Genomic DNA, 25,019 nt, shown 5'->3' with positions numbered 1-25,019 from the left:
AATTAGACGTCCCGTGAAACGAGTCTTTGTACCAAGAGATTCAACCAGGCCTGGGGCTGGAAATAAAATACAAAGAGTAGATGACAAAGTAGAACGTCGTAAAGAATTCAAAAACGTTGGTGCGGTAAACATACAGAGCAGGTTAGAGATAATGGAATTACGCAAATTCGAAAAAAAAAGACAGGAAAGATCGTATTAGTGTAAATAAACAGAAATGATTACTCGGTGAAATAACGGGACAGCGAAAAGAGATCGAATATATTGTTTGGATTTAAACTTTAAGTCAGAGACTTCTAGATCGACTAATTCGTGTTGCCAGCGAGAATTAAAAGATTCCAAAAAAGTTGCCGTGGTATGAAGTCCCGTTAGACAGAGACATTTGCCGTGAGATTCTTTCAAGTCACGCCCTACTTACTATTTTCAAACAAGACTACAGTCATCTAACCTCAGTGGTGTGAATGATTTTGTCAGACACGCTTCCTGCGCTCTCAGCTCCTATAAATTTTATCAGGACAATAATTTTATACGTTCTAGATGACACATTAATGACAAAGCAAAGAAGAAAGAGCATGGACAAACATTCGAGAAAGTCGTTTTATTTATTAGAGAGAAAGAAACGATATTCACTCACAGGCAGTTAAACGTTGCTTTGTCACGATGTAATCCAAACACGGAATCAAAATTCAATCCGATCTTGAATAAAAGTTGATTCCAAATATTGTTTTTACTAAAGTTTTAAAGTAAAAGTGAAAATAATGCATATGTAACAATTCCCACGAAAATAATCTCTTTAAATTGTATATCCAGTTAACGAAACCCAGGGGTGGGCGAGCGAAGTAAGCAGGGGGCGGAGCCCCCTAGTGTATCATTCTTACTGTTATTATAAATATAATAATATACTATTATGTCATAGCCAATTAATTATTTATTATTATATTAATTATTATTTATTAATTAATATGTTTATTGCTTGAATTGAGATTTGGAGTTATTGATAATTGTTTCATGCATGTGGCTGAATTAATTACCTATTTCAATGCTTGGATTAATTGATAAATTAATAATAATAATAAGACGTTATTTATGTAGTGCCTTTCCCATGCTCAAATTAGCATATTAATTGCTTGAATTATGCTTGGATTCATTAAAAATCACTTGAATGAATTACTACACAGATTCCTTTATTAATTAACATATAGGTTGCTTAAATTAAGAATTGCATTCATTTGGTAATTTTTTGTTGAGTTGCTTGAATTAAGTACTCAATTTTATGATTTGATCTCCACAATTCATTAATGTTTTTAATCCTAAATGAATGAATATATTAATTTTTTGTATTAAGGATTGGACCCACTGATAAATTTAGATACCGATTGCTTGAATTTAACAATAAATTACTTAATGTGTTGAATGAATTAAATACCATGTAAATTTTTTGAATGAATTTATTTATTAATTACCTGAAAGGCTTGGCTTCATCAAAAAATAAGAAATTGATTACTTGAATGACTTACTGCATACATGCCTTTAATAATTAATATATAGATTACTTAAATTAAGATTTGGACTCACCGATCATTTTATGCAGTGTGTGTGTGTGTGCGCGCTTGAATTAAGGACTGCATTCAGTTAAAATTGAATGTATTGATTGCTTGAATTAATTACTGCGTATATCAAGTGCTTGAAAAAAGCCGTGGATTCATCGATGATGTTATGCTGTGGGTGCTTGAATAAATCATTGTATTGATTACTTGAATTAATTCCTACTTAGATTCCATTATTAAAATATAGTCATCAATTGAATAAAGACTTGTGTGTATTTAAATTCATTAAGGCTTGGATTCATTGGTAAATTATTTCATGCACTTATTCTTTGAACTAACTAATGTTTAGATTCCATCCATCCATTATCCAACCTTCTATATCCCAACTACAGGGTCACGGGGGTCTGCTGGAGCCAATCCCAGCCAACACAGGGCACAAGGCAGGAAACAAACCCCGGGCAGGGTGCCAACCCACCACAGGGCTCAATGTTTAGATTTTTTAATTAAAATATTCAATACCTGCATTAAGGGCTCCTTGACAGATGAATTAAATTGATTGCTTGAATCATTTAAGGCGTGTATTCAGTGATAAATTAAGGCATTGATTGCTGGAATTAATGACTGTGCGCATTCTTTTATTTTATTGATTCTTGAGTTAAAGATTGGATTCATTTATAATTTCATGTTGTGTTTGCTTGAATTCAGTAAGGAGTCAATGACAAACTTCATGTATTGATTCCCTCAGTTAGATAATGCTTAAATTCCTTGATAATGTAATTGTTGTACAAATTGCCTGCGTTAACACCCTAATAAATTACGATATTGATTACTTACATTAAGGCTTCTTTTTAATAAATTATTTGATGTACTGACTTCTTGTATTAAATGTTTAGATTCCTTGAATAATTCATTCAGTATCTGAATTGCCTTATTAAAGCTTGGGCCCATTGATACATTTATTAATATAAGGATTGTTGGAATTAATGAAGGCTTGGATTCATTCATAAATTAATGTATGGATTGCTGAAATAATTAATGCTTAGATTCATTTATTAATTAAAGTTTATTGCTTGAGTTGAGACTTGGATTCATTGATAATTGTATCATGCATGTGTGTGGCTGAATTAATTAATTACCGATATTAAGTCTTGGACTCCCTAATCTATCGATTGTCTAAATAATGCAATGCTTGGATTTATCAGTACATTTACCGAGTTTTTTTGTTGATTTCTTACTGTAATTAATGCCAGGGATGAACGGCTGGATTTTTAGGCAGATTGACAGACTGACTGAAGGCACTTGCACACTCCAGCAGGACAGAGTGACGTATCGTCTGGGACAATTTTTGAATTAAAAATGGTGGAGATGACCTAATAGGGCAAAGCAAATGTATTGAAAGATGAAGTAACTTGTTTTTACAGCAATTTTATTTAAAGCCATTTCCATATTGTTTAGGCCTGTGCCAGTGGAGTTTGCAGTCAGGCTGCATGGGGTGAGGCTAGAGAAGGCCCTAGTCTGGTCTGTCGGTCTTTTACAAGCCTTTGTAATTTGGAGTGCATATGAATCACAACACTCCTGTTCTAAAATGTGACGGCAAATACTGTATGCCACCTCAAACAGAATAACAAATTACAAAATGGAAACACTCCTGAAACATCACAAAAGAACCAGATCACTACTTATTAAGTTCCTATTGTTTAGTACAATGGCACTTACTGTACGTGACCCGACATTTGCGCGATAGACATATGAGCGGCGACAAAATAGTGCCGGTTAAAATGCGACGTCAAAATCACGCCGTCAAAATCGCGAAAGTTTCATTAAATATGAATTACTAGTTTAAAGCATATATAGTAATGTTTATTTTAGAAGTCAATATTATGCCATCAGCACGGCACGCAGATAGTCCTTAAGATCACGCCCTGCATGTGTAGGAAGAATTGCAGCAAGACGTCTTGATAGTTGAGCGTATTTAGACTTGCTGGCTGCCTGACTTTGTATACGACGCGTTATGCCAACCCTCGACTGAGTTATTTGTTGCGCACGCCATCAGCAGTTATAATAGTTATAACCTAGCACATAATGTGTACATAATGCGCACGTACGCGTCCCACTCTCTTGGCCTCTCTCGCGATTTTGTCGGCGCGCATTTGTCAAAAACCAGTTAGTGGTTTTGTCGGCGCTCATATGTCTAAGGCGCTTTTGTCGGTGAACCCTTACTGTATATACTCGTGTTTAAGTTGTCTCGCAGATAAGTCGGGGCTTGATTTTACCGTATAATTTCCAGTATTTTATAATGTTGGTCATTCAAGTCAAATGCAGAAGACTCACGCTATTGATCCAAGAGATTACGATAGGCTAACGCCCACCTGAGAGAGTAACCGCGGAGCACACGGCCTTTTGTGACTATGTGACCACACGGTGATACCCAAACTATTCCAAAGCGACGTTTGCACTGTTTTGTGTGTTTTGTATCTCACACCCTCATACACCTTTATCGTAAGAGCATCCCTCATCTACGATCAGAAGAAAATATGAAGCTGGTTTTAAAATGAAAAGTCGTTGAAGTGGCGAAAGAAATTGATAACTGGGCTGCTGCAACAAACTGGTGCAAGATTGGAGGAGGCAAGAAGATGTTAAAAAAAAAATAAATGAAAATTAAGTGTTGCATTTTTGAACGGGCGTATAAGTCGGGGTCTGATTTTCTGATCGATTTTTCAGGTTTCAAGACCCGACTTATACGCGAGTATATATGGTATACTACTTGACAGTCAAATCTCAAAGGCTTTCTCTTTCGCTTTGACACGTGGCGCCGGCCCTCACATGGTGGTTGTTTTGCCTGCTCCGTTGTGTCCCAGTAGACTGGTGACCTGATCCTCGTAAAATCTCAGGTTTAGGTTCTGGAGGGCTGCACTTTTGCCATACATCTTGGTGAGACCATGCAAAGACACTCCCACAGTTAGCCCGTCAAGGTCCTCTTCTCCTTCAAAGAAAACATTATCGGTGTCTATAAGAAGATAAAAAGACATTAGGGTAAGCGAGAAAGGAGACAGAAAACCAACTGTATGTCAAGCCTACTTAACCACTACATGGGTTACGACTTTTCAGGCCGCAAAGCATTTCAGCAAGACTCTAATGTGTTGTACATGATATTTGGAAAAGCCTTTTGAGGGGGCACTTGGTGGGTTAGCTTATCCCAGAGACGTGATGATGTCAGAGTTATCCAGATGGCCCTGGTGTCAGTGATCATAAGACAGTGCTTGTGTGTTCCCATCCATGGTGAGTTCCTTCCCATTTAGCTATCACTGGTATATTCGACATCAACCTCCATTAATTAAGCATATTCCTATGTCTACTACGGAAAATCTCAGTGCGGTTTTAGAATTAACTCTGTTTGCCCTTTTTATACAGGCCGAGGGTTTGTGGTCTTCCCTCCTCTTGTGGGACTTTGGTTGTGTTTTTGTAAATTTTTTTTTTTGTTTTCCCGTCTCCCCATTTGTAGACCTGTTCTGATTGAAGCTATCAGCAAGTCTTTAGGGTTTGGCCGAGTTTGGGTGGACCACTGCTGGTCTTGCCAGTGAAAATCCTGACCTGCTTTTTGTGGAGCCTTTGGAGGCCTCACACCATTTTGCCTTTAAAAACTAAACATCATAATATAAGCAAATAAAGACAAAGGTAAAAATGAGGAAAAATAGGATGGATAAGATTAGAAGTGAGGGCATTAGGGGGTCAGGTCAAGTTGGACGATCTGGGAGACAAAGTCAGAGAGGCGAGATTGCATTGGTTTGGACCTGTGCAGAGGAGAGATGCTGGGTATACTGGGAGAAGGGTGCTAAGGATAGAGCTGCCAGGTAAGAGGAGAAGAGGAAGGCCTAAGAGAAGGTTTATGGATGTGGTGAGAGAGAACATGGAAGTGATGGGGGTGGCAGAACAAGATGCAGAGGACAGAAAGATGCAGAAGAAGATGATCCACTGTGGCAGAAGAGCCGAAAGAAGAAGAAGTAGTTTTGGCTAAAATAAAAGGCAACCCAAAGTTACAACCACCAATTCACAAATCCAAAAATCAGTAATACAAGAGCAACGCAAAACAAAAAAAGAACCACTAGGAAATCTGAAATTGATTGAAGATCTGAACTCCACAAACACCAACGACACTCTGAGGGATTGAATATTAAGGATGAAGGTGGTCCCTCAGCAATGGGGAACCACCCACTTAATATAAATAGAGAAAGGCAAATAACCAAAATACATAAACACTAAGTGCTATTTAAACAAAGCAATATTAACAAAAATACACACAATGGAATGATTCCAAAGCAACAGAAATGTCAAAATAAAAGAAATTATCCTTAAACCAGCGATTAGACCCTGCCTGAAACCAAAGAGTCGGGTGTGATGACACTCAGAGGGCTTACCTTTGGATTTGGGGTCAGCCATCTGACTGTGCATCATGACATTCGTGAAGAGGAGCCCACTTCTTCCATTGCTCCCTGGTTTAAAGCATGGCAAGCAACTTATCCAGAAGGAAGGTAAAACGGGAAAATACCAAGGTGCAGCAATTCCATACTTTCCTAGTGAGGTCCGGAAAAAGAAAAAGAATCAATATTGGCTTCATATTAATGGCTACGCCCTGCAACAATTATTAAAAACAATAAAGTTTTCATATACTGTATCCCTTTTTAGTGGTCTAAAGCACAGCTCCATTTAGTGCCAGGCGCAGGTAACTAGGAGACATCTCAGGTGAGCAGTACCACCCTGGGTCAGAAGAGGGCGCACTTGTCAGCACAACATCTCTTTCTGTCTACAGTTCAGAGGAGCATCGCCTAGAGGGCAGGGGACAGAACTGCCAAGTCTGCACCTGCCGGGAACCAGGAGACCCCCAGCCTCTGTGACTGTCTGCTCAGGAGGACCACCCTCACTCAGTGGGGGGGCCTGCTGTGAAATGAATGAAGCTTAAGCTTTTGTGCCACTAATTCCACAGAAGTTTAGAAATTGCTTACAAATTAAAGGTTTTGGTGGTCTACTGTACTGGAAGATGTTTTTAAAAAAATAATATTAATAATCTAGTGTAATTAAATACAAATAATAATTCTTTGCATTTATATAGCACTTTTCTCACTACTTAAAGCGCTCAACAGTTGCAGGTTAAGGGTCTTTCTTAAGGGCCCAACAGAGCAGAGTCCCCTTTGGCGTTTACGGGATTCGAACCGGCAACCTTCCGATTGCCAGTGCAGATCCCTAACCTCAGAGCCACCACTTCAGCTTTTATTTTTTTTATTATTTATTTATTATTTTATTTTTATTAATAACAATAAAAATTAAAAGGATATTATAGCATTATTTAGGTTAGTTGTAAATGAACAAAACATTCAAATTAAGGATGTTTCTCTCTTCATTCTTTAAAACACTTATGACAGGAGATACAATTTGGATTAAAAATACAGGGTGAGTCAAAATGATGTTAACACTAATTGCACTGCTGTGTTTATACTTACTGTATACGCAATTTTTGTGGACAATTTATGTGCCACATGTGCTGAACATGATGGCGAACAGGTCGAGACATTCCTGTAAATCATCTTCCACATATGAAGTATGTTTTGTGAATAAACTGTTTCCGCCATGCAAATGTTAACATAACATTCTCACCCTGAATCCATCATTCGTAATCAGTCGTAATCAGTAAAAATGAAAGCATATTTCATTGTCTGTAGTTATTGGGGTTACATTTTTTAAAGATTTGTGGTCATCAGTTGTAGAGCAGCCACATTGAAACAGATGACGGTGGATTTCCCAGACCTCACTGCTGCTTGCTAAGGGTCCCCCATAACAGTTCAGGCTTCAGGGCCCCAAAAATGGAGGACCACCACTGCCATTCCATGTGGTTTTATTTGGCCTCTTTTTCGACCAACTAACCTACAAGTAAACGCGGGCCCGCTGGTCCCCCAACACTTTCTGTGGCTCCACGTCTACTGTCTTCACATTAGAGTAATAAAATGTAATCCCCTCTTGCTGTTTTTTGAATGTTAAAACGCTATTTGCTATCATTTACCCATTTTGGTAACACTAGGGACTTCATTTCAGTCCTCAGATTGCATTGTCTGTCTGTCACCTAAACTGATCTGAACCGATTTTAATCAAATTTTAGACACGGCTTGTTCGGGGGGGGGCCGTGCAACCAAAGAAACTGTGCGTTCTTATAAAGAACAAGTGAAATTTTTCTTGTATAATAAGACTGAACAAGCTTAAAATCCAAAGTACATGGCGTTTCTTCGGGAAGGGTGGTTGTAATGTGTGTGGGGGGTACCAGATGCTAAACAATGCATCACAATCAGATCGCTACAGAACACCGGCGCCATTCTTGGACCTCAGCGATGACTCTGTGCTGTGTCTGTCAGTCGTCGCTCTGCACGGCATCACTAGTTTTTAACTCTTTCCACAGCAGTGTTTCCCAACCTTTTTTCTGTGGTGGAACACCAAGAACATCTCGAAGCACATTACTATTTTACTAACCACAAACATATTAGATCTCATACTGTACATGTGCTCAATTGTTAATCAAAGACTTTGTTAAATGGTGCGACTCAAACCACTTACACCTTAACACCAGCAAGACCAAGGAGCTGGTGGTGGATTTTAGGAGGACCAGGCCCCTCATGGACCCTGTGATCATCAGAGGTGACTGTGCAGAGGGTGCAGACCTATAAATACCTGGGAGTGCAGCTGGATGACAAACTGGACTGGACTGCCAATACTGATGCTCTATGTAAGAAAGGTCAGAGCCGACTATACTTTCTGAGAAGGTTGGCATCCTTCAACATCTGCAGTAAGATGCTGCAGATGTTCTACCAGACGGTTGTGGCAAGTGCCCTCTTCTACGCAGTGGTGTGCTGGGGTGGCAGCATAAAGATGAAAGACGCCTCACGCCTGGACAAACTTGTTAAGAAGGCAGGCTCTATTGTAGGATTAAAGTTGGACAGTTTAACATCTGTGGCAGAGCGACGGGCACTAAGCAAACTCCTGTCAATCATGAAGAATCCACTGCATCCACTGAACAGTGTCATCTCCAGACACAGGAGTAGCTTCAGTGACAGACTTTTGTCACCGTCCTGTTCCACTGACAGACTGAGGAGATCGTTCCTCCCCCACACTATGCGACTCTTCAATTCAACCCGGGGGAGTAAATGCGAACATTAATTTTATTTTTATTTTTTTCATTTTTATTACTATTTAATTTAATATTGTTTCTTTGTATCAGTATACTGCTGCTGGATTATGTGAATTTCCCCTTGGGATTAATAAAGTATCTATCTATCTATCTTGTCTGAAGGGGTAGGACTACCGGAGAGGCCAGTAAAAGAGCAGCTCCGAGATCAGTGTTCACAGACACTGCACTCAAGCACTTTGGTGGCATCTCCCAGCTGTTTTCCTGCCAATCTCTCTGTCTCAGAGGCAATTCATATGCCCACTTTCCACATGCCCTATGAGACTTGCTGGTAACCACACACTCGGGCAGCCGGGAGACGCATCCGAAGTTCTGCTACTGCAATATAGTGATCACAGTGATCATGTCAGCTTCTTCAGGTATTCCTGTCCTCCTCAGACAGGTCTTGAATTACCAGCGGAGATAGCCCCTCTCAGGTTCAGACATCACTTTTATTTCTATGGCACACCCAGGCAGCTTCATAGTGCACCATTGTGCTACGGCACACTGGTTGAATAACACGGTTCTGCAGGACAATTTATCGGTCAAGAGCCACGGGGTGGGAGTCTGGGGTGGGCAGTTGTTGTTGATAATCTGTTCCTCTTCCAGCAATTCCTGTTTTTTCTGATAACTGAACTTAAGAATGCACAATTCCATTTATGGCACTTCATTCTTCTTTTGCAGGTACATTTCTAGGCATTCCATACTTGGTTCAGACTTAGCCCCCATCCCATAAGTATGTATTACGACTCCAATTCTATCTTTTCAGGTTTCTATAAGGTTTCCTAATGAGTTGCTAATTTTTGAGGCACAATCCACTCGGCCATGCGGACACATGCAAGGAAGGCCTGGGACACGAACTCTAATCCCCTTACAGTGAGGCCAGCAGTGCCACCGCTGTGCCACCCACGTTATTTATAATTATGTAATCACTTTACCTGGAAATACCATTCGAATATAGCAGCCAATTATGAAATAGATGGCAGAGTCAATCAGCAGTAGCCAGCAAAACCAGCCGAACGAAGCATTGTCATTTATTACTGGGGACTGGTAGGAATTGTCCCACTGCATTCCTGAGGATATAAACAAATAAATAAGAGCATTAATAAGTGACGCATCACACACATGCCCTAGGGAGACAACGTAAAGGCTTATATGGTGGTAATTCTACCCCAACAGATCACATGACCAGCAGGCCCAGTGATGTCACTTCCTAGTCACGCTTTCCTGGCCCCGCCCCTTCTAGTCTGGCTTCTTCTTAAGGGGCACTGCTGCCATTTTGTCTCAGATTCCAATTTTGACTTCTGTATATTTACCGTTTTTCTGTCCATTATACAGGGTTCAACTTCAAGGTGCTCTAACTCTTTATCTTTTCCTGTTTTACAAGTGTAAGTATGACAGACTGTTGTGATGTAAGATTTTGCATATAACTTGATAAATTGATAAATGTTTTGTATGTCTTTATTTATAATTTAGGCAAAGCAATGTAATTTAGTGTTACTTTGGTGAGAGGCATTCGCGTTAAAAACCGTTTACGACTAAATCTTTTTTACGACAGGATTTGGAGTATGTGTCTTAAGCCAGTTTCTCTGCTAAAGTCTTTCTACTCCCGCAAGTAGGCTAAGGTGTACTTTAACATATGGTTTGGGGGCAGATGTTGAGATGTTCTACTTCCCCCATTGCTCTGAGGTATGGCTGTTTGGAATTGGCTTGGATCAGAAGCCTTTAAGTACCATGATGTCCTATTGGCTGTAGGGGTTGGACAGAACATCTATAAATGTACATGCTTAACCTCACAATCTCTCTCTAGCTAACCTGTGATGATGTAGAAGTATCTTTCTCTTGCTAACAACTGATGAAGACCATCACACCATGAACTGATGAAGATAAAACAATGACAAGCACAGCTCAGCAGACATGTTGAACAGACCTGTGGCTGAAAGCTGAGCACCAATGATGCCTTAACTAGAGACATTAAGTAACTACAAGTCTGTGTGCCACCTCACCATTTTATCAGGTTGCCAATATTCAAATGTACTTTGCATTTTGTTATTATTTATGAATATTATCAGTAATACATTATTTTATGTGTAACTTAACTCCTGCTTGTCTTTTTACTACATCTAACTGCCTGAGGTTATAGATATAGAAGGGAAGGTGGGGATAAGATATTATATACTGTACAATAATACCTTATAAAGAGTGGTAAGTCTGTGAGATTAGGCATTCCAAGGCTACATATTAATAATACAAAAGGGGAAAGTGGATCAATATATATTACTCTGCCAAGATAAAACACAGACAAAGCTGGCAATCATGGTGCTATGCTGCTTTGCCCTGCGTTTACCTTTGCAGTAGCCTGCTAAATGGATATGAAATAAGGATAAACGTGTTCAAGCACAACATTTATAATTATATTTTACAGGAAAACATTCTCTTTCAGTTCATTTTCAGCCATCATGGCAGCGTATTAATAAAAAACTAAAAACTAAATTCATACAAGCAGCATACTTTGCAGTGGGTACAGAAACTTCACTTTCTGCTGTGACAGTAGGGGAGCGCTATCGCTCCCTTGAACCCTCAGGTACCATGCCAGACACCAGGTAAAAGTGCAATAATTATTCTTTTTATTATAAGAATTACGTGCACTAAGCACCCTCCATTCCACGCTACTCATAAATAACAATACTCAATAATAAATCCAATAACTCACAATCCTCCACTCCCAGACGCATTGCCCTCCTACCACCCAGCTCAGCTCACCGTCTGGAAGCTCCCACAGTCCTTTATACTCCCTGACCCGGAGGTGTTCCTGCCCAACAGTCCACAATTCCTTATTCCTTCCGGGTCAGGGTAAATAGTCCTTATCATCACCTCTTCTTGTCCCGGAATTATGACGTACTTCCGGGTTATAGGGCATATACAAGTCCATGAGCCTCCCTACAGCGACTCCTTGTGGTCCCCAAGGTATCCAGCAGGGCTGGGTATAAAAACTACAGAGTCCATGATGCCCTGCTGGAACTCGGGACATGTCCATGCAGTCGGGAGAGCTCCTCCTGGCAGCCTGGGGGTGAGGGCCGGAATATGAAGCCGGCCATCTACCACACTGCATACTTTATTGTGTTGCAGATTTCATTTTAAATGGATACATTTGACATTAACGCTGCTGTTAGGAATCCCACAATAAATGTATGAACACTTTTGCCCGACGCATTTATCCAAAGTGACTTACAACATTTATAGTACAATTTTGGTTTTACAGTTGGAGCTCAAAGTCACACAACATCAGTAGCAAGATTTGAACCCACAGCCTCAGAGCTTGAAGGCCAAAGCCTTAACAAATGGAACCCAGACATGTGAATTGCTCTTTTTCATTCTAACAGGTGGGGCATTACAGACATGTGCCGTAATAAAACACATTGCATTTGTGATTTCAACCGGTGGTGCACCACAAACATTAACACTGCTTTTACAAATCCAATGTTAAATGACATGCATGGCATTTGTCATTCCAAAAGATGGCACATGACAAACATTTGTAGCAATGCATTTTGTTACTACAAATGTTTGTGATGCACCGTCTGCTGGAATGACAAATGTCTCGCATTTCATTACTACATGCATTATAAAACACATTCTAATGGATGCACTGCAAATGTTAACGCTGATGTGTAAGGTGATTTTCTTAGATTTCTACCCATCTTAGAAGGTTGGCACAGCTAGTTCTATGTAAAAAAAACAGTTAAACCCGAGTGTCTATCAGGTTCCACTGTTATGACCCGATGTTTATGCCCATCTGTCCACACTCAGTAACCCACAACGGGTTGCCGTCCCCCCTGACTAGAAGTCGTGTAACATGACGCTCGTTTCAACTGAAAAGGTTCAACTTGTTCAATCTCTCTCCTGACCACTTGTACCCTCTGAGAGCTAATTTATGACTTTGAATTCAAGATGCACTGTCTGTTCATTTTTGATTTACTCCTTGTAAAATGATGGATTTAATGGATTTTTTAGTCTAGGGGTATAGAGTTGTAGTGTATCAACTTACCTGTGCCTTGTGCTTCATAGTAGATTATGTACTGACTGGCATAGCTGAAGCAAGTTGGCGCAAAGAGACCCTGGAAAGACAAAGCAGTTCAGATCAGAGTTTCTATGAAGGCATACACGGGGGTCTTTATTTAGGAGTTTACTCTCTTTGACGAAATATCACAAAAAGAAAATGAATCTGCAGAGAACTCGACTTGCCATTATGCCAGATTGACAGTAAAAACGGACAGAAAGATATCATAGCAGACAGACGTGTGGAGCCGATTAGCTGCAGTGGTCTCCTTGTGCGTTTCTGCCCGTCTCTTGTATCGCCGCCCCATTGCAATGTGCAAATTGTTCATTAACCTCCTTAGCGTTACATTTTTTCTCTAAAACCCGTAAAAAGTGTTGCATTTTTTGGCTGGAAAAATGACATTTTTATTAAATCTCATCTTTTTACTGTAAAACATGCAAAACACTCAAGTCAGAAGTGTAAAAAGAATAATAATTATACAATTAATAATAATAATACGAAATTAATAATAATAATGATGCTAATGCCGTACATAGTGTCAAAATATGTCTTTTGTGTGTTATGTCTTTGAATTGATATACAGTAGTGTTTAGGTGCCCGGTCATTTACCCGACAGCATAACAAGTCACAAGCGTAGAATGAACAATTTGTGGGAAACTCTCATAGAAAGTGTTTCCCACACCAGAGCCACAGGTTGCAAAGCAGAAGCAGCACACAGCAATTCTCTGCTGCTCTCTGCCATCTCCCCTCCAACAAGCGTTGCCCACCTCCTCCCGACTCCAGCTCTTGAAATTGATGCAGTCAGCATCTGGGAGTACTTCCAATATCCCATAATCATGGTCCGGAAACACCAAAGCACAAAGTCGGGCTCGCCAGTCCCCACAGCACCCCCTGGAGGCACCCACAGAACCCAACAAGGATGAGCTAAAGAACTCCATCTCCCATGATGCCCTGGGGAATTCAGGGCACTGCTGCAACCCAAGTGAGATTGCAACCTAGCAATTTGAGGCAGACAATGCTCTGAGCCAACTGTGTGCCCGTGTCCTTCCATTCTATGGGGGTCCCAGCTGGGTAAGGATTCCGGCCGTCCATCACAGGAGTCAAAGCTAAAATAAGAAAAGGCAAAAGTGAGTAGGAGGCAGGTGACCGGCTAGCAAGATTGCTTACCAAGAGACTTTTGGTGGTGAAGGTGAGGCTGGACTCCAGAGACGTCATGACGATGAAGGGGAAGAAGAGGATGACATAAATGAGGCTACCGCTGAGACTGGCGATGTTAGTGTGGCTGAAAAATGTGCTGAAGAGGAAACTCATTGACAGGATGGACAGGCCATAGTCGCAGAAGAACAGGAAGACAAAGAAGCCGTTGCTTTGTGGAAGAATTAAGCCTACCTTCAAGATGATGACGAGGAAAATAATGGTGATGAGCAGGAAGGTGGCGCTCTCGATAAACCAGGCAAAGAAATGGCTGAAGGGGCTGACACCCATCATCTTCATGTACTGGGGAGCAGAAAGAGAAAGAGAGAGCGGCCATCAGCATCTGGTTTAGGCAGTCATAGGAGTAGGTTCATTTATTTCTCCACTTGTATTTCAACATTACATTCTATGCTTTATTGAACAATATACAGAGAAATCAATTTTATAAAACGTATAGTGTGCTCCACATTAGATCATTAACGTAAAAGCTATGATAACAGAGATTCAGAAATCCACTTAACGACCTTGGTGTGAACCCTGAGTGTCTTTTGGGCTCGGGGTCAAGCCTCTGTGTGTTGCTATGTTTCAATTATTCCAACAGATGGCGCATCACAAACATTGACACTGCTTTTGCAAATCCCATAATAAATGGCATCTAACAGAGACATATGCATTGCATTTGTCATTTCAATAGATGGCCCATCACAAACATTTTTAGTAATAAAATGCATTGCCTTTGTCGTTCCAACAGATGGCACATCACAAACACATGAACGAATGAACTGCATCCCATTTGTTATTTTAACAAACGGCTCATCACAATGTTAAAACTGTTTTTATGAATCCCATGCCAAACGGAATAAAGCACAGATATGAGCAATGCTTTTGTCGTTCCAACAGATGGTGCATCATAGACATTTGTAGTAATGCGTTTTATTACTACAAATGCTTGTGATGTGCCATCTATTGGAATGACAAAAGCCATGCATTTTATTATTACGTGCCTTACAAAACAGATGTGCTTGAAATATTAACTCTGAGGTCTACGTCGATTTCTTAGATTTCTCTCCGTCTCGGATGGTTAGCACAGCTAGTTCAATGTAAAAAACACAGTCGCACCAGAGTGTCTCTCGGGTTAAGCTGTTTTGGTTTGATGAACAACATTAAACCTGAGTAAAACTTTGCTGCCATCTAGTGGATAAAACAATATGGTGCTGCAAAAAACTCTTAACACCTTAAAACTGAGTGTAAACATCTATTTATTTATTTACCTCATGAAGTCGCAGTTCCCGCTCCTGAACAAGCTTTTTCACAAAGGCAGCGATGAAGAGGACCCAGGCCAACATCACAATTAGAGGAAAGGAATAGGACATGCTGTACAGGAAACTGTGAATTAAGAATAAAACGTGAGGTGAGACCTTCTGGGGAGGGCCAGCCTTTAATCACAACTCGGTCCGATTGTGTGTTTGACCGGCAGATGTTTCAGAATTTTTATTTTGCACTTGTGCTTTTAGTAAAGCAAGCAAACATATAATACATAGCATGACTTCCTCAGCACAGATACATCATGAATGGCAATACTGGAATTACAAGGGTCAATCCAAAAGTAAAGGTAATTTGAAAACGGACAGAAACTGATGCCGCACAGCACCTTTGCAATGGCTTATGGGTATCTCTCACATCCAGCACTCTGCCGTTAGTCTAATTGAAGCCGAGGTCACACGAAAATGGACGCTTCGCTGCGGGATTGCTGATCGACGTGCCATTGTGAGATTTCTTTGGGCAGATGGAGTCAAACCTGCTGAGATTTACCAGAGGAGGATGGCTTGGTATGGAAGTGAAGACAGCGGGACTCAGTGAGAAGTTTTTGAATGGATGGAAAGCGGAAAGAACACGTGTACCCGCTGAAGCTCGTTCTGCTTGACCACCAACATCGCGCGCACTGAAGCCCACGTGGACACGGCGAATTGTCACAGTGCAGGCAGGCCCCACGCTCCCACAACTATTTTGGTAGCCTCTTGAACCCACCACAGTCGACAGTCATAACTGAGATGTGCCGGGCAAATGTGGACACACACACGTAGCAAGGGGTGGGCGTAACAAGGACTTAGTGCCTTCATTCAGATCAATCCCAAAAACAAACAGTCAGTGCCAGCGCTTCGATAAGAAATACGTCTGCTCTCTATATATAAAATCCTGAGCCTCGATTTTGTGCATCAATTTTATGTGACTGTTTTGTCAAACTTTAAATCAGGCTTATTTTAAAAGCTACATATATATGGTTGGCATCATTCTTTTCAGAATTTATTGAACTTTAATGCGATGATGTTAGATTTTTAGATTCTTATTCCGTTTTTAAATTATAAACTAAAAAATATTAAGAACTCACATCCCGCAGGATGAGACTTTGTGGTAAGAGATTTAACCAGGCCCGGGGCCAGAAATAAAAGATAAAGAGTAGGACAGCTGCCGTACAGGCTTTTAAATGTTTGAAGCGCAGCAGCATAAAAAAAAAAAAACTAGTTGTCCCATTGGGCGGCACGGTGGCACAGTGGGTAGCACTGCTGCCTCGCAGTTTGGAGACTTGGGTTCGCTTCCCGGGTCCTCCCTGCGTGGAGTTTGCATGTTCTCCCCGTGTCTGCGTGGGTTTCCTCCCACAATTCAAACACATGCAGGTTGGGTGCATTGACGATTCTAAATTGTGCTTGGTGTGTGTGTGTGCCCTGCGGTGGGCTGCTACCCTGCCTGGGGTTTGTTTTACTGGCTGGGATTGGCTCCAGCAGACCCTGTAGTTAGGATATGGTGGGTTGGATAATGAATAGATGGATGGATGTATCACCGTTTAAGAGGGGGTCTCGAAGGAGTGACCGCATCTCATTGGGGTGCATTCAGCCCCCCTGTTCACAACGTGAACAGCAGAGATGTGAAGTGTTTGGTGCATAGCGCAGGCCAGGGGGATTGGTGAGTGAAGAAAGCAGGGGACAAACCCCCTAGTAATGAAATAAAAATCAAATTAATGGTGGAGGTTAAAAACTCAAAAACAAATCCAAAAAAAAAATAATCTCACGAGCCTTGGTGCCTTACAAACTACTGAGTACAAATTGGAGCTGCTGCAATGACATTTCAGCCAAATGGACTCGCCTGCCGCTGCATCGTTTTCTCCCTTTGATTTTCGGCGTGTCCCTCTGTCGGTTGATCATTTTCATTTCCATCCTGTCATTCCTAACACATCACCATATCAGTCCAAAGCAGTAGAGAGAGACAGCAGGATTTGTTTTCCCATTAAGTGTCCCTTTAATTTTTGTGAGCAGTTTATATAGATATATATATATAAAGGTTAAAGGAACATTTAAGTTTATATGTCTGTGTCTCTTTATGAATAATAATTAAGTTACAGAAGAGTATACTAATCCAGTTCTAAATTAGATAGATAGATAGATAGATAGATAGATAGATAGATAGATAGATATGAAAGGCACTCTATAATAGATAGATAGATAGATGTGAAAGGCACTATATAATAGATAGATAGATAGATAGATAGATAGATAGATAGATAGATAGATAGATAGATAGATGTGAAAGGCACTATATAATAGATAGATAGATAGATAGATAGATATGAAAGGATAGATAGATAGATAGATAGATAGATAGATAGATAGATAGATAGATAGATATGAAAGGCACTATATAATAGATAGATAGGTAGGAAAGGCACTATATAATAGATAGATAGATAGATGTGAAAGGCACTAGATAATAGATAGATAGATACATAGATAGATATATAGATATAAATGAAAGGCACTATATGATAGATAGATAGAGAGATAGATACTTTATTAATCCCAAGGTGAAATTCCCATACTCCAGCAGCAGCATACTGATAAAGAACAAAATTAAATTAAAGTAAAATGACCGTATATAGTCTCATTTAAGTTCTCCTGCATATAACATTTTACTGTATTATTTTATAATGTTGGTCATGTAAGTCGAATATGGTAAACTCACACTATTCGCCGAGAGATCACGATGTGCTAACGCCCATCTGAGAGAGTCGCCACGGGGCACACGGCTTTTTTTGTTTCTATGTATTGTGCCCACGTGACCACACAGTAAAACTCCAACTATTCCGAAGTGACGTTTGCACTGTTTTGTGTGTTTTGTATCTCACCCCCTCACACACCTTTATCAATAGAGCATCCATTACGATGGAGAGTTCGATCAGAAGAAAATATGAAGCTGGTTTTAAATTAAAAGTTATTGAAATAGCGAAAGAAATCAGTAACTGGGCTGCTGGAACAAAATTTGATGTGTCTGAGAAACTGGCGTGAGATTGGAGGAGCCAAGAAGATGTAAAAAAAAAATTTAAAAATTAAGTGTCGTATTTTTGAACGGGCTGTGGCAGGCAGCTGGGGCCCATGCCCGGCCGGGATGCCCCTGCAGCATATCTTCCAGGAGTGTCTCCCCCTGGACACCAGATGGCAGCCTCCCTGAGTTGCAGTGGTGCCTCGCACTCCAGCAGGGCTTCATGGGGGTCGGAGGTCTGTGCAGCAATGTTGGGTTCTGCAGGCACCGCCAGGGGGTGCTGCAGCAGGGGCTGCTGGACCCTTCTGGGCACTGGTTTCGCCACACCTGGCAGTGCAGCTGGATGTCAGCAATCAAACACCTGGAGCACTTCCGGGTGTCCAATAAAAGGAGTCAGCAACCACCACTCAGCGGCCAGAGTCGGGTGGAGGAGGATGAGGTTGCCTGGGAGGAGTGGTGGTGGTGCAGGAGAAGAAAGTGTGTGGTGTGTTGGTGCTTTGGGGACTGTGTTGAGGGTGGGGGACACGGGGAAGACGTGCCCTCCAGCTGAAGAAAAACAAAAGTGTATTTATTTTACACGTGCCTCCAGTGTGAATCCGTGTCGGGTCGGGCGCATATATCGCTCATTTTTACAGGGTGTAAGTCGGGGTCTGATTTTATGATTGATTTTTCGGGTTTCTATACCCAAGTATATACGGTATGTGAGAATTCATTGTTAAGGAGCTGAACTTTTATTTCAAGTAGTCAAGAGGCACCCCGCCAAGTCCTTATCAGTGAAGCTGTGTGCTGCCGCCTAACTGGCACGCCTGTCTATTACATCAGCCTTAAGAGATGCCAGTGCAACAAGTAAACATTCATTGAATTATTAATTACGTACTGGTGGGTTCTACTGGGTCCATAGTAGTTGTGAGAACTAATTAACCAAAGGCCCTCGATCTTTAAGAGCTCATTTTTAGGGAGGAGTGATTAGGTGACGCTCACCTACAGGTGACAAATATGACCGTTGAGCCAAAGGGATTTTAATGAAGAAACGGATAGTGAAGGGTAAATTGTTAGGAGAAAAGGCGCTGTGAATTGTGGTAAGAATTGTAATTAATACAAGATTGGCGTATTCACTTATGGCTCAGATCATCCGAGTTGAGTCTGTATGTGCGCCGTACAATAAAACCTGATTCTGCTGCCTTCTTCGGGGCTGAGGGTGCCCATGCTGCCTAATCTGCTTCAACGATACACACCCACAACAGCACGCGTCTCCCGTAACTAAATTCATTTACTCAAATAAAAATTAACGATTGAGACAACCGGCTCACAGGGTCACCGGTTAACACAGCAGATGTTTTTTTAAAGTTTTGATAGTTAAAAAAAAAAACAAAGAAGATCTTACTTGTTCCTCGTGTAGCAAGGATAAGGGAAGGCCTGTATCTGCACAGCAGGGCCATCGATGACCTTCTCGGTTTGCAGCTCGATGATGGCCTTCTCGATGTCCTCTTGTAGGTAAATGAAGCCGTGACTGTTAATCTGATACTGAGAGGCGGAAATGTGTGGGCCGGGCGTCCACATCACGTCCCTCAGTCTGTCTGTTCTCATGGTGTTGCTGATGGGCATTCGGATCGTGTATTTGACCAGCGGAGGCAGGCGAGAACCGACCGACCTCTTCTGACGACTCTTCTGCGGTGTAATGTTAAAAATGACACCTGTGGCAAATAAAATGAAATGAAGAAGCAAACATGACAAGAAGATGAAATTCATGGTATATACATTCATCCATTCATTATCAGTCAGTCAGTCATTGTCCTATCTGCTATATCCTAACTACAGGGTTAAGGGGGTCTGCTGGAGCCAATCCCAGCGCAAGGCAGGAACAAACCCCAGGCAGGGCACCAGCCCACCGCAGGGCACACACTAGGGACAATTTAGGATCGCCAATGCACCTCACCTGCATGTCTTTGGACTGTGGGAGGAAACCCACGCAGACACGGGAAGAACATGCAAACTCCAAACAGGGAGGACCCGGCAAGTAAACCCTGGTCTCCTTACTGCGAGGCAGCAGCACTACCCACTGCGCCACCGTGCCATCCTGGTATATACAGTGGATGTTAATTAATTACAGTATCTTGTGTTCATAAAAACTACTCCTGGATGCTTTGCAATCACTTCACTTTTATTTATTTATTTTTTTGGCCAGCATGTCCTGATTCATCAGCACGAGCTGTTAGGCATTTCCCCCTATGTTTAGCCCACTAGACTTGAAAAAAACTCTTATTTTTGGACCATATTTTATGCATAAATTTTGCCCTTATGTTAAAAAGATAAAATTTGAAAGGCACTATATAATAGATAGATAGATAGATAGATAGATAGATAGATAGATAGATAGATAGAGTGAAAGGCACTATATACTACATAGATAGATAGATAGATAGATAGATAGATAGATAGATAGATAGATAGATAGATAGATAGATAGATAGATAGATAAAACAAAAGGTCCTAATGCCATCTGTAGGAATGCAAAATGCAACACATAATAGAGAACTAATAATAGAGAACATATTGTAAACTATAAGAAAACAATTTTGCCATATTATTGCCAATAGACAAAAATGACACAGGTCACAATTCCATCTGTTGGGATGCAAAATGCAACACATATTAATACAGCATGCATTATAGAATAAAAAGGACTGGGGTCATAAGTGCTTTGATCATGGTAATGGTTCTATAATAAAATGTATTATTATTATTATTATTATTATGTCATCTGTTAGAATGCAAATACAATACATTTTATGATTACTGTTAGAGATGCGCCATCTGTTGGAATGACAGAGACATAGCATCTGGAAGAACACACAGACACTTATCCTTTTATTTAGGTGGATAGCTGTTCATTCACATACTGGCATATATGTTGTTATGCTGCAGGAGTTTAGTGGCCTCAGAATTAAGCGCATCAGTGGTGTTCATGGCTTGGTATCGGTCAAAGTTGACACACGAGGAGATGTTCTTCAACAGTTTGCAAAGCGTGGTCATCTGGTTCAGCAAAGCCATATTTGCACTGAGAATGGCACTGAAATTACCTGAAAAAATAAAAAAAAACTAAAATTATTGAAAAAATAACAGTTTTGTGACAAATGACATTGCGAAAAAGCACTGTATTCCAAAAAACGTAATTTTATGCAGACTTGTCTCTCCATTTTTCCTCGTTTTTGGTTTGGCAACATAAGTCTCGGGGACCCAACATGATTCCCGCAAAAGAATGTGTGTCTGGGGACAACCTGTTAAAAAGTGCGTAGTGAAGAGCGGCGAAATGCTGCGCTAGAAAAGCTCCATCCACAGGGTTTCTTCCTGAGACACCTGCCACCGGTGCCTCCAGTCCATGCGTTTTAAAGCACTGCTGGGGTTTCAGGGAGAGAGCAAAAGACGCTGAGAGAAAATCAAAAGCTAAGATTGCTGTTGTCAGTTCAGGAACTCAGTAGCACAAGAGAACTGAAGCTCAATGATTAGTTTACATGTTGTGATGAGCAGTGAGACAGACAGAGACACACACACACACACACACGTAGACCACCTCACCTCCTGGGCTCCATGTGTTTGAGAAGGGCTTCTGTCTGCTGTGATATCTTTCAGTCATTATGACTACTGCATGACTATGTGATATAACAGCAGCAAACGGAGTTTGGGTGAGCATTGTGGTCTGTGGCTATACAACGTGTTAAAACACGGCGGCCATTTTGTCACTGCATATTTGCATTTCCAGTTAGACCGTCATGTTCAGTTTCTTTAGTTATTCATTCAGACGTGCAGTCAGAAGGTGGATGTTGTGAGGCTGTATCTGTGCTTTTACTGCTGTCGTTAGTCCGATTTGTTGATTCACGTGTGTTGAGCACGGAAATCCACTTGTCCTGTGGTTCTTCATCACCTGCTCTCTCTTAACAGTGGTCTGTTTGATGGAGTGGGACACGCCGTTTACTTCAAATGCATATTTTGCAGTTCATATTTTCATGAATGCAGCTGCTAATTCTTTCATACTTACATTGACTTAACACTGAAGGACAGAAAGCACACACAGTGACTGTGACAGCCTGTCATTCACGTTTAACACTCGTCATTCATTGATGCCATTGAATGTCAACATAGAATCTGCTGTTACAGAAAGGCATTGGGTTAGGGTAGCTTTGAAAATGTCTGATGTGCTCTGTGCACAGGAGACACAAATGTATGTGTGGAATAGATCTACCTATGTGTTATAGATAGATAGATGTGAAAGGCACTATATAGTGATAGATAGATAATGAAAGGCACTGTGATAGATAGATAGATAGATAGATAGATAGATAGATAGATAGATAGATAGATAGATATGGAAGGCACTATATAATAGATAGATAGATAGATAGATAGATAGATAGATAGATAGATAGATAGATAGATAGATAGATATGGAAGGCAGATAGATATATAGATAGATAGATAGATAGATAGATAGATAGATAGATAGATAGATAGATATGGAAGGCACTATATAATAGATAGATAGATAGATAGATAGATAGATAGATAGATAGATAGATAGATAGATATGGAAGGCACTATATGATAGATAGATAGATAGATAGATAGATAGATAGATAGATAGATAGATAGATAGATAGATAGATAGATAGATAGATAGATAGATAGATAGATAGATATGGAAGGCACTATATGAAATTGCTTTTTTTGCTCTGGAGATTCTGCTCTTTATATGTTTATTTCAAAAGTATTTTAAAATGTTTTTTGTTTTCACGTTCTTTGTCGATGCCCGTTTCTGTAGTGTGTGCTGCCCCTATTTGTTGGTAACTTGTGTCTCCTTGTGGTTCATGGCCGTGAGTTCACAGTGACTCTCAGGACACAGTCAGTACTTTCTGGATGTCCAATGCTTTGTTTTCTGCTCATTTTAACTTTCCGACTCTCAGACGTCTCACGTTAGTTTTCTGCTTTTTTGGACTTTACGGTTTAGAGGATTTTATGGCTGCAAACTTCCTCTCTACTTAGACTCTCTCCTTTTCCACTTCTCCTGATTTCTATTTAGAAACACTTCTGCCATTTCTGAGATAACGGTGTGCTTGTGGACGTGGATGGAAAGACGGACCTCCTGCAGATAAGCCCCCCTGAGAGGACTCGTACTTTTGGATCCAGAAGGCAGCAGTTTTACTGCGCTGATGTGCTGCCCTTTTGTGATAAAAATGCGGGAAAGAAAACAGAAGTGTACCCGTGTGCCATCCTGGACCAATGAAGCCAGTCACAGACACACACAAGCTTCTTGTCCTGTAGGACAGAGCGACACTAAAGAGAGATGAACTGAAGCAGACCACTTACTCAGTTTTTCTGCATTCTGTACCACGTCGGTGATGTTGATGTTCGTTTCCAAACTGATGAAGCTCTGCACATTTGGATTCTTTAAAAATATCTGCAAGAAAATTGAAAATGGAAACACTGAGAGGACAGTGGGAGTGAAAACTGAAACAGACTGCAAACAACAACAGCTTAGCCCCCCTGAGACACAGATAGGAGGTGCAGCCACGTAGAGCTGCCTGATGGCCATGACTTTCCTCCACGTCCTTCTCCTCTTGTTTCAGAAATGTGTGCCTTCAAGGGGGTCAACAGCAGTGATGACTGACACCCCCTCAGATGTTCTCCCATTTTCTTGTTCTACAACATTGAATCCCAGGCTTTGTGGCCTCGACCAACATAAAGTCAAAGTGGAAACAGATCTCTGCAAAGCGGTCCTGGTAAATATCCATCCATCCATCCATCCATCCATTTTCTGATCCTGCAGACCACAGGTGTTTTCACCCCCTTTGAGTCAGTTTTTAGTAGATGGTAGCCATGACAGCCTTGAGTCTGTGTGGACAAGACTGTCCCAGCTCTGCCATTTCTCCTCAAGCTGTGTCAGGGGTCATGGTGGTCTCGAGTGAGCAGCCTTGATCAAGTCCTGCCACAGATTCTCCATCTGGACTCTTGACTCGGCCCCTGCAGGACATTCCCGTTGCTGTTTTGAAGCCATTCTTGTGTAGCTTTGGCTTTATGCTTGGACTCGTTGTCTTCACCCAAGGCACAGGTTTTTTTTTCAGACTCCAGGATTTTCCTGATATTTTGCTGCCTCCGTGTTCCCCTCACATAGCCTTCCAGGACGTGCTCTCGAGAAGCAACCCCACAGCTTGATACTGCCACTGCCATGCCAACATGGTGGCGATGATGTGCCTCGAATCTGAAGGCCAAATAGATCAACTTTGGTCTCAAGAGACCACAGAACCTTCTTCTAGCAGACCTTTGGAGTTCCTGATGTGCTTTCTTACAAGATGTCCCGTGTGTGTGTTTGTTTTTCTTTGCCATGTTCCCATAAAGCTGGTGAAGTACCCAGGCACAGTTGCTGTCTGCCCCGTCTCTCCAATTTGACCCACTGTAGCTTGTCACTCCTTCAGAATTCTTTTGGTGGCCTCCTTCGCTCATCTACTTCAGAGACACAGAGAAAGCGTGCAGACTTCGTGTCTGGTTAACATCCGGGCACAGGATTTGAACCCTCAAATGCTGGATGCCAACCACTGCCATGGCACCCTATCACAGTCTGGTCCATGACTTGTACCCTTGTGCCAGGATGAGCCTGATTACTTTGGATTAGGTTAAGCGGTTTTGCTAATTTGGTCCCTGTTGAGGGGCTGTT

The 25,019-nt window shown here is 41.2% G+C and overlaps 1 protein-coding gene across 2 annotated transcripts in view; it reads right to left on the bottom strand.

Moving 5' to 3' along the window:
- Positions 1–25,019, bottom strand: part of abca12 (ATP-binding cassette, sub-family A (ABC1), member 12) — a 275,097-nt gene that overhangs the window by 74,223 nt on the left and 175,855 nt on the right. For both annotated transcript variants that reach the window (XM_039755332.1, XM_039755333.1), the window contains 9 exons: positions 23,675–23,765; positions 21,214–21,393; positions 19,698–20,007; positions 15,274–15,388; positions 13,976–14,305; positions 12,797–12,866; positions 9,687–9,821; positions 5,960–6,115; positions 4,368–4,551 (listed from right to left, as the gene is read on the bottom strand). In XM_039755332.1, coding sequence (XP_039611266.1) covers positions 4,368–4,551; positions 5,960–6,115; positions 9,687–9,821; positions 12,797–12,866; positions 13,976–14,305; positions 15,274–15,388; positions 19,698–20,007; positions 21,214–21,393; positions 23,675–23,765 — 1,571 coding nt within the window. The remainder of the gene's footprint in view (positions 1–4,367; positions 4,552–5,959; positions 6,116–9,686; positions 9,822–12,796; positions 12,867–13,975; positions 14,306–15,273; positions 15,389–19,697; positions 20,008–21,213; positions 21,394–23,674; positions 23,766–25,019) is intronic.

The sequence above is a fragment of the Polypterus senegalus genome, chromosome 6, assembly GCF_016835505.1.
Source record: "Polypterus senegalus isolate Bchr_013 chromosome 6, ASM1683550v1, whole genome shotgun sequence".
Lineage (NCBI taxonomy): Eukaryota > Metazoa > Chordata > Cladistia > Polypteriformes > Polypteridae > Polypterus > Polypterus senegalus.
Note: the sequence above shows the minus strand (reverse complement) of the source record. Positions and strands in the feature narration are given on the sequence as shown.